The 9952-nt window shown below is 44.1% G+C and overlaps 1 protein-coding gene across 1 annotated transcript; it reads left to right on the top strand.

Moving 5' to 3' along the window:
• The first annotated feature begins 269 nt into the window (after positions 1–269).
• On the top strand, positions 270–6683 carry LOC115416166 (guanosine-3',5'-bis(diphosphate) 3'-pyrophosphohydrolase MESH1-like). Its single transcript, XM_030129890.1, has 4 exons — positions 270–434; positions 826–881; positions 1927–2167; positions 6504–6683. Exons 1-4 carry the CDS (start codon positions 323–325, stop codon positions 6632–6634), a joined length of 540 nt encoding a protein of 179 aa, XP_029985750.1. The 5' UTR covers positions 270–322; the 3' UTR covers positions 6635–6683.
• Positions 6684–9952: the final 3269 nt, after the last annotated feature.

Below are 9952 nucleotides of genomic sequence, written 5' to 3'. Positions count from 1 at the left end.
CCTGTTAGCTTAGCATGGATGCTAAAAACACAGAGGCACGGTACAGAAACAGTGAACGCACCACACGGTACCGTCACCCACCGGTACCGTCACCCACCGCGGACACGTTTACACAAAGAAACAAACTAAACACTACGACAACCCGAGAAAGGAGACGTTTAACGGGCAGCAGAGCCGTGATGTTAGCCCTGGCTCTTTCCTTCCTTTCGGCCCAGACGGAACTCAGCTTTTGTTTCCACCCGGAACACAAAGCGGACGGACCTCCGCCGGGAACCTCCGGGACCGGGACTGTCGGTAACACCTGACGCCCAGCTCCGCCACCATGGACTCAGACCTGGCTGTTTTAATAGAAACTGTGAATTTTGCAGCAGAAAAGCATAAGAACCAGAGGCGGAAGGACCCGGACGGAACCCCGTACATCAACCACCCCATCGGTAAGGCGGGACGCGTTCAAGGACCGCTCGGACATCTGTCAAGTCTGACTGTGAAGGTGTTGCGTGCAATGTTTGGAGTTCGTGTTGTCACTAAGCGGAAGAAGCAGCATTCAGAGACTAAACTTCAGAAAAACAGGACAAATACAGGGACTGAAATGTAATTGTAATCCACATAAAATACGATTACATCACAGTAAAGACAACGGAGTGATAGAGGCTACAAAATTATTAAAATACCAGTAAGAATACTATGAAAAATACACCATAAAAGTACTATTACAGCGCTGTAAAAAAATAAAACTCCTTTAGAATATAATTTATAAAATATTACTGTAAAAAAAAAAAAAATTAATTCTGAAAGGTTGTTGACTTTGTCCTCTTTATTTTTTAGGAGTAGCAAGAATTCTGAGTCACGAAGGAGGAATCACAAACATCCAGGTTCTGCAGGTACGAATGAACGTCAGCAAAAACTGCAACACTCCAATCAACAAACCTGCACTGTCACAAAAAAGGCAGAGAAATAATCCTAAAATAATAATAATAAAAAAAGCCTGTTTATTTCTAGAGTGGTCTTCAAAAGTTCAAAACTGGTCTTCAAAAAGACCAGACGTACGACTGGAGCTGCACCGATCTGTGACTTTACAATCCATTCATCCATCAGTTGTTTTCTGTGAATCGATTAAACAATTATTTGAGTGGGCACAAAAAAAAAAAAAAAAAAAAAACCCTTGTCTTTTATTCCAGAACCAGCTGAAACAACAACCACAAAAAAGTATAAAAGTAAAGGATATTAAAAATATATATGTATGTGGAAACACCAAAGCAGTCCAGTTCCATCTGGAACCTCTAATCTGAAACCCATGTGGATCCAACTGAACCTGGAACTAACATCCACCTGGGGGGGGGGGGGGGGGGGGGGGGGGGGGACTCATGTGCGTCACAATAACCGTCCGTGTGAAACACAACAGTGGAACCACTGTTTAACAGCAGAGACAAGAAGGAATCCGAGGTTCAACTGAGGACAAATGGAACTGAATAATGTTTTTAAATAGATTTGAGTGGATTAATGATTATTCTTATATAATAATAATTATCAGTGTAGTTAGAACTATTGGATGTGTGTCTGTCGTCTCAGTAGTAGGTGGGGGTGTTATACTTTTCTTTTTTTCTTTTGTTCAGATAAGGTGCAGTTTTTAGATGTTTCCTGCTGGACAGTTTGGACTGGGACTCTTCCTCAGAAGTGTCATGTGACGTACTGCTGATGTCTGACGTTGAATGACACGTCAGCGGAAGACTGGAGTCCCAGTCCAAACTGTCCAGCAGAAAACATCTAAAAACTGCACCTTATCTGAACAAAAGAAAAAAAGAAAAGTATAATTACATAAACAGAAGACCAGATGGCCATCATTAGCCTTAACAGTGGTGTGTTTTCCATCCTCAGTGGTCCATCATGTTCATGGGGGGGTGTTTTCTCTGTGTTTTGGTCTCTCAGGCGGCTCTTCTTCATGACACTGTGGAGGACACCAACACCAGCCCTGCGGAACTCCAGGCCCAGTTCGGTGCGACGGTAGCCGGCATCGTTCAGGAGGTGACGGACGATAAAAGTCTGAGCAAACAGGAGAGGAAACGTCTGCAGGTGGAACATGCGCCCCACTGCAGCCACGAGGCCAAACTGGTCAAACTGGCAGATAAACTGTACAACCTGAGAGACCTGAACAGATGCACACCTGTAGGTCAGTACTGCCACCAGCACTGTCATTATCAGTATCACTGTCACTTTCAGTATCAGTATAATATCACTAAAGGCCAATCACCACAACACTGGAAGCAGCAGTAAAAATAAAAACTACCCACAGTGTAAACAGTGTAAACAGTGTCCAAAAGCCCAAACCGTCTGTTTTTATAGTGAGTTAGTCTCACTCACTGCTCTGTTTGACCCCCCCCCACCCCTCATTCCACAGGTGGTGGGGGTGAACTGAGCATGCTCAGATGTCTATGGAAAGAACCAGGTCTATTCTATCAGTAGGACGTGTCCTAATTTCCTTTGTTTATTTTAATCAGAGTAAATCCAACATTCTGATGCTCACCACAGACACGTCAGGGGTCAAAGGGTTAGACACAGGTATTCATCTGATGTCATGCTGGTGCATTCACTGACCTTTTTTTTTGGTCTTGAACTCTTTATTATTATTATTTTTTTATATAAACTTTATTTAAATATCAATTTAAAATACTGTCAAATATGTAACACATAACACAATACACACAACACATAAGAGTATAGATATGAAAATAAAATACAATCATAAAATCAGTACATGCACAGAATGCATTTTCAACAATATACAGTACAGGCCAAAAGTTTGGACACACCTTCTCATTCTTTGCATTTTCTTTATTTTTATGACTATTTTCATTGTAGATTCTCACTGAAGGCATCAAAACTATGAATGAACACATGTGGAATTATGTACTTAACAAAAAAGTGTGAAATAACTGAAAACATCTCTTATATTCTAGTTTCTTCAAAGTATCCACCCTTAGCTCTGATGACTGCTTTGCACACTCTTGGCATTCTCTTGATGAGCTTCCAGAGGTAGTCACCTGAAATGGTTTCCTAACAGTCTTGAAGAAGTTCCCACAGATGCTTAGCACTTGTTGGCCCTTTTGCCTTCACTCTGCGGTCCAGCTCACCCCAAACCATCTCGATTGGGTTCAGGTCCGGTGACTGTGGAGGCCAGGTCATCTGGCGCAGCACTCCATCACTCTCCTTCTTGGTCAGATATCCCTCACACAGCCTGGAGGTGTGTTTGGGGTCATTGTCCTGTTGAAACATAAATGATGGTCCAACTAAACGCAGACCGGATGGAATGGCATGTCACTTCAGGATGCTGTGGTAGCCATGCTGATTCAGGTTGCCTTCAATCTTGAATAAATCCCCAACAGCGTCACCAGCAAGCACCCCCACACCATCACACCTCCCCCTCCATGCTTCACGGTGGGAACCAGGCATGTAGCATCCATCCGTTCACCTTTTCTGCGTCGCACAAAGACACGGCGGTTGGATCCAAAGATCTGAAATTTGGACTCATCAGACCAAAGCACAGATTTCCACTGGTCTAATGTCCATTCCTTGGGTTTCTTGGCCCAAATAAATCTCTTGTGTTTGTTGCCTCTCCTGAGCAGTGGTTTCCTAGCAGCTGTTTGACCATGAAGGCCTGATTCACGCAGTCTCCTCTTAACAGTTGTTGTAGAGATGTGTCTGCTGCTAGAGCTCTGTGTGGTATTCATCTGGTCTCTAATCTGAGCTGCTGTTAATTTGCGATTTCTGAGGCTGGTGACTCAGATGAACTTATCTTCAGCATCAGAGGTGACTCTTGGTCTTCCTTTCCTGGGGCGGTCCTCATGTGAGCCAGTTTGGTTGGAGCGCTTGATGGTTTTTGCGACTGCACTTGGGGACACATTCAAAGTTTTTGAAATGTTCTAGACTGACTGACCTTCATTTCTTAAAGTAATGATGGCCACTCGTTTGTCTTACTTAGCTGATTGGTTCTCGCCATAATATGCATTCTAACAGTTGTCCAATAGGGCTGTCAGCTGTGCATCAACCTGACTTCTGCACAACACAACTGATGGTCCCAACCCCATCAATAAGGCAAGAAATTCCACTAAGTAACCCTGACAAGGGCACAGCTATGAAGTGGAAACCATTTCAGGTGACTACCTCTGGAAGCTCATCAAGAGAATGCCAAGGGTGTGCAAGGCAGTCATCAGAGCTAAGGGTGGCTACTTTGAAGAAACTAGAATATAAGAGATGTTTTCAGTTATTTCACACTTTTTTGTTAAGTACATAATTCCACATGTGTTCATTCATAGTTTTGATGCCTTCAGTGAGAATCTACAATGAAAATAGCCATGAAAATAAAGAAAATGCAAAGAATGAGAAGGTGTGTCCAAACTTTTGGCCTGTACTGTATATATACAAAAACAAACCAAATAAATAAATGAATAAATAGATAGACATATAATTAATCTCTTGTCTACAATTTCATCAAATGTCAGAAGACTTATTAAATAACTTGTCATAACTATCTAGAAATGTTCTGTTCCTTTTATTGTTAACAGGGGTAATGAGTTACAAAGTGAGTTGAATTCAACTAAAAATGAGCAAAGGTTGGTTTAGAAGCTGAACATTTTTTGTTTATGAATGAAATATTTACCCATAAAATAAAAAAATTAACTAAATATTGCAGATATTTGTTCCTATTGTCATAATAACATAGAACATCTTTCAGGGAAAAACAGTATGACATGTTAACTTGGGTGAAGATATGAGAACACAAGTCAGACCAGAATTGTTTTGAGACATTACATGAAAAAAACTAATGGTTTAAAGTTTCATCAGCATGTCCACACAAAACACAGGAGTTATCCACATCCTTGAATTTTGAAATGAAAGAGTTGACAGGAAATATCTTGTGAAGAATTTTGAAATGAATTTCTTTGACTTTGTTATGGATAGAGTATTTGTGAGGTCAAAGCCAGGCTTTTTCCCAGTCTATGTCCTCCAAATAAGAGCGCCAATAACATTTTCCTCGTGGTGAAAACCTCTTTTTATCTTGAAAAATTTCTTTATATGCATATTATTACATTTCTTGTCTTGTATATTGATACCATTCAAAAGCAACACAGACATTTCATTTCTTGACAGAAAGATAAGTGACTTTTCATTAAATGAAGTAAACCAGAGGGATCGCTTTTATCACTGAGTTGAATTCTTTGAAAGGTACAAGAAACTGATGACGAGTTATGAAACTTTCATGCGTTCACTGCCCTGTCTGTTCTCTGGTGTCTGAATCTGATGTCACGCTGGTGCGTTCACTGCCCTGTCTGTTCTCTGGTGTCTGAATCTGATGTCACGCTGGTGCGTTCACTGACCTGTCTGTTCTCTGGTGTCTGAATCTGATGTCATGCTGGTGCGTTCACTGCCCTGTCTGTTCTCTGGTGTCTGAATCTGATGTCACGCTGGTGCGTTCACTGCCCTGTCTGTTCTCTGGTGTATGAATCTGATGTCACGCTGGTGCGTTCACTGCCCTGTCTGTTCTTCTGGTGTATGAATCTGATGTCACGCTGGTGCGTTCACTGCCCTGTCTGTTCTCTGGTGTCTGAATCTGATGTCACGCTGGTGCGTTCACTGACCTGTCTGTTCTCTGGTGTATGAATCTGATGTCACGCTGGTGCGTTCACTGCCCTGTCTGTTCTCTGGTGTCTGAATCTGATGTCACGCTGGTGCGTTCACTGCCCTGTCTTGTTCTCTGGTGTCTGAATCTGATGTCACGCTGGTGCGTTCACTGCCCTGTCTGTTCTCTGGTGTCTGACTCTGATGTCACGCTGGTGCGTTCACTGCCCTGTCTGTTCTCGGTGTCTGAATCTGATGTCACGCTGGTGCGTTCACTGCCCTGTCTGTTCTCTGGTGTCTGAATCTGATGTCACGCTGGTGCGTTCACTGCCCTGTCTGTTCTCTGGTGTCTGAATCTGATGTCACGCTGGTGCGTTCACTGCCCTGTCTGTTCTCTGGTGTATGAATCTGATGTCACGCTGGTGCGTTCACTGACCTGTCTGTTCTCTGGTGTATGAATCTGATGTCACGCTGGTGCGTTCACTGCCCTGTCTGTTCTCTGGTGTATGAATCTGATGTCACCGCTGGTGCGTTTCACTGCCCTGTCTGTTCTCTGGTGTATGAATCTGATGTCACGCTGGTGCGTTCACTGCCCTGTCTGTTTCTCTGGTGTATGAATCTGATGTCACGCTGGTTCGTTCACTGCCCTGTCTGTTCTCTGGTGGATGAATCTGATGTCACGCTGGTGCGTTCACTGCCCTGTCTGTTCTCTGGTGTATGAATCTGCTGTCACGCTGGGTGCGTTCACTCCCTGTCTGTCTCTGGTGTCATGAATCTGATGTCACGCTGGTGCGTTCACTGCCCCTGTCTGTTCTCTGGTGTCTGAATCTGATGTCACGCTGGTGCGTTCACTGCCCTGTCTGTTCTCTGGTGCTTCTCTCCTCTTCCAGGGTGGACGGCTGAGCGGGTGCAGGACTATTTCATCTGGGCGTCTGAAGTGGTCAAAGGTCTGAGAGGAACCAACCCGGCTCTGGAGGAAAAACTGGACCAGCTGTTCCAACAGAGGAACGTCCACATCTGAACCCAGTCACACACTGATTTAAAGCACAAATAAAACAGTTTTACCCAGATTTCAGTCTGTGAATCTGTTCATTCCATCAAACATACACTCTGTAAACACAACGCACTCAACAGAAACGACAGAAAACTGGACACTAGGCTGGTCCAACAGTCCTGGTCAAAAACACAGTTTCAGATCACCTCAGTTCGAACCCTGCGTTAGGTTTATGCATTCAAAAGATGATTCAGGAAAAAAATTGGAGGAAAAAGCAGATGTGTTAGAGGTTGAACAAAGCCTGTCCATCAGAGCATGGTCTGAAGAACCATCACCAGCGAAAGCCCCTGAAAAGGATTCTGCATTCCTTCAAACGGTGTCTGAACATTCAGCTGTCCTACAGCAGCCTGGACGGCTTTGGACCACATCTGTGGTACTGGAGTAAATATATGGATGAAGTAACTCCGCCCACATCTGTGGTACTGGAGTAAATATATGGATGAAGTAACTCCGCCCACATCTGTGGTACTGGAGTAAATATATGGATGAAGTAACTCCGCCCACATCTGTGGTACTGGAGTAAATATATGGATGAAGTAACTCCGCCCACATCTGTGGTACTGGAGTGTAGAACTGGTTGTGGTCCATTCTGTGACTCCAGTGTGACACCAGAGCAGAAGCAGCTGATGGTGGACACCATGATGTTAAATGCAGGTTCTTTGGTTCCTCTAAAGCGTTGGGATGTCCTTCATCCATCAGATTGTGAAGGGAAGCAGATCAGGGCTTTTGTCTCCACCAGCACCATGCGTCTGTTTGAACCTTTGGATCTGCCACAAACATTCTGAACAGTTCCTCCAGTAGACTGGGCTGATGATGCAGACTTTCAGAACTTCAGACTTTATTGTCGTTCAATAACGCACCATCAGGACCTTATTAAACGAAATTTCGGTGCTTAGCTCGCCACAGTGTCAGTTTATAACAAATAAATAAAAACACACCTCATGACATAAAAGTAACCTAAATTACTGTAAACACTTGAATGTATATGTATAAAAATGTAAATAAAAAATTTAAAAAACTAAAATGACTAAAAGCTGAAGTGCTTCAGGTTTACTGACAGGCAGCAGCAGGTGTGGACCAGGTCCTGTGTTCTCCAGATGTTCACCAGATGATGGCCTGTGGGAGGAAAGTGTCTGAACCTGGAGGTTCTGCAGTGGACACTACAGAACCTCCTGTCTGAGGTCAGCAGGTCAGCAGTCTGTTGGGTGGGTGTCAGGGGTCAGAGGTCAGATGCTCTGGACAGGCAGTGCTTGTGCCCAGTGTCCTGGACGGGGGACAGCAGGGCCCCCACTATTTTCTCTGCCGTCCTCACCCCCCTGCAGGGCCTTCCAGTCCGAGGCCAGACCAGACCCAGATGCAGCTGGTTCATATGCTCTGTAGAAGGTGGTCAGGACGGGGACGGGGGGGGTCTTCTCATCCGATGCAGGAAGTGCAGGCACTGCTGTGCTTTTTTCTCCAGAGCCGTGGTGTTCAGGGTCCAGGTTCAACTGTCCGTGAGTTTCACCCCCAAGAACCTGATGCTCCTGACGCCCTCCACTCCAGTGTCACTGATGAGCACAGGTGTGGGACTGGGCCGGTCTTCCTGAACTTAACAATCATCTCCGTCTTGTTGACATTAAGGATCAGATTGTTGACCCTTCACCAGTCCACCAGGTGGTCCACCTCCTCCCTGTAGGCCAGTTCGTTGTCATCCTGGATGAGACCTGTGACGGTGGTGTCATCCACAAACTTCAAAACGTGATTGGAATTGAACCTGGGACGACAGTCATGGGTCATCAGGATGAACACCAGTGGGCTGAGAACACAGCCCTGTGGAACACCGCTGTTCAGGGACCTGACACTGGAGGAGTTGGTATTCATCTGAACAGACTGGGCTCTGTTGGTCAGGAAGTCCAGGAGGACTGGGTGCCGAGGCCCAGGTGCCCCAGTTTGTTCACCAGATGCTGGGGATGATGGTGTCGAATGTGGAACTGAAGTCCAAGAACAGCATCTGCACGTAGGTGTTCTTCCCTCCAGGTGTTCCAGACTCAGGTGGACCACAGAGGAGCGGGTCAGCTGGGATGCAGACTGGAACGGGTCCAGCGATGGTGGGAGTTTGGAGATGATGTGTCCTTTAACTAACCTCTGGAAACACTTCGTTATAACGGGGTCAGTGACGATGCGGACTTTCAGGAGGAGGAGAAAACTGGGCATTCCACTGATGTCACTGACAGAGGGGCGGAGCTTATTCCAGACTTCAGCTGTAGCCGAACAACAAACACAGATCACAAACAAGTTCTTCTGTTTATTCATTTGGACAGTTGTGTTGGAGTACACAGACTTCTGCTCCTGTGTGGGACGCCTCTGAATATGAAGGAATTTGCATCAGATTTGGACCGAAGTAATTTGGCCACATATGGAACCAAATGTAGGGTTTGAATCCAGAGAATCTGAAAACAAGTTTTTGGACCACCCTAGTGGACAATGTTAACCCTTTCATGCATAGAGATCACTCCAGTGGTCACTCCAGTGGTCACTGCAGTGGACAGTTCTTCTCCAGCTGTTCTCTTGTTTATTTGTGGATTTTATTGTTTTAGTTCCAGTTCAGCCAACACAGTGGACGCTGAAGCATCATCCCAAACACTGACTTTCAGACCGTTAAAGTCCCTCTGCTCTTCTACATGAACCTGATCTGCACCAACATGTTGGAGTGGACATCAGCTGCTTGTTATTGTCATTAGATCAGTGGTTCCAGACCTTTTTTCACTCCTGACCCCATTTGAACATCACAAATTTCAGGCGACCCCAGACATTCAAAACTGAGACTTTTTTTTTGTTTTGCTAAAATTAATTTGTTTTTGATCATGTAATAGTTTGCTATAATTTGTTGCAAACAAACATTAATTTTAGATGACATTTACTCTTTATTTTTAAATTCAAATTTTTATAAGGAAAGGTGTGGTGTTTTAATTATAATAACATATATATTGGATCATTACAACATATTTTTCATTAGTATTTATTTATTTTTTTAATCAATTACTAGAAATTTCAGGCAACCCCATTTGAATTCCAGGTGACCCCATGTGGGGTCCCAACCCCAAGGTTGAAAAACACTGTATTAGACTGTTATTAACAGGTTGTTGTTGTTGTTTTTTTAAGCCCAATGTTTTTTTGTTGGTTTGTTGGTTTGTTTTGCATATTATCTCCATGATGTGAGTAATGATTGGTATTAGAGTATGTTAAAATGTGAGAAAACAGCAGATTAGCAGCATTAAAAGTGTTTTTATTTAGTAGTCTTCACAC

The sequence above is a fragment of the Sphaeramia orbicularis genome, unplaced genomic scaffold (genome assembly GCF_902148855.1).
Source record: "Sphaeramia orbicularis unplaced genomic scaffold, fSphaOr1.1, whole genome shotgun sequence".
Classification (NCBI taxonomy): domain Eukaryota; kingdom Metazoa; phylum Chordata; class Actinopteri; order Kurtiformes; family Apogonidae; genus Sphaeramia; species Sphaeramia orbicularis.
Note: the sequence above shows the minus strand (reverse complement) of the source record. Positions and strands in the feature narration are given on the sequence as shown.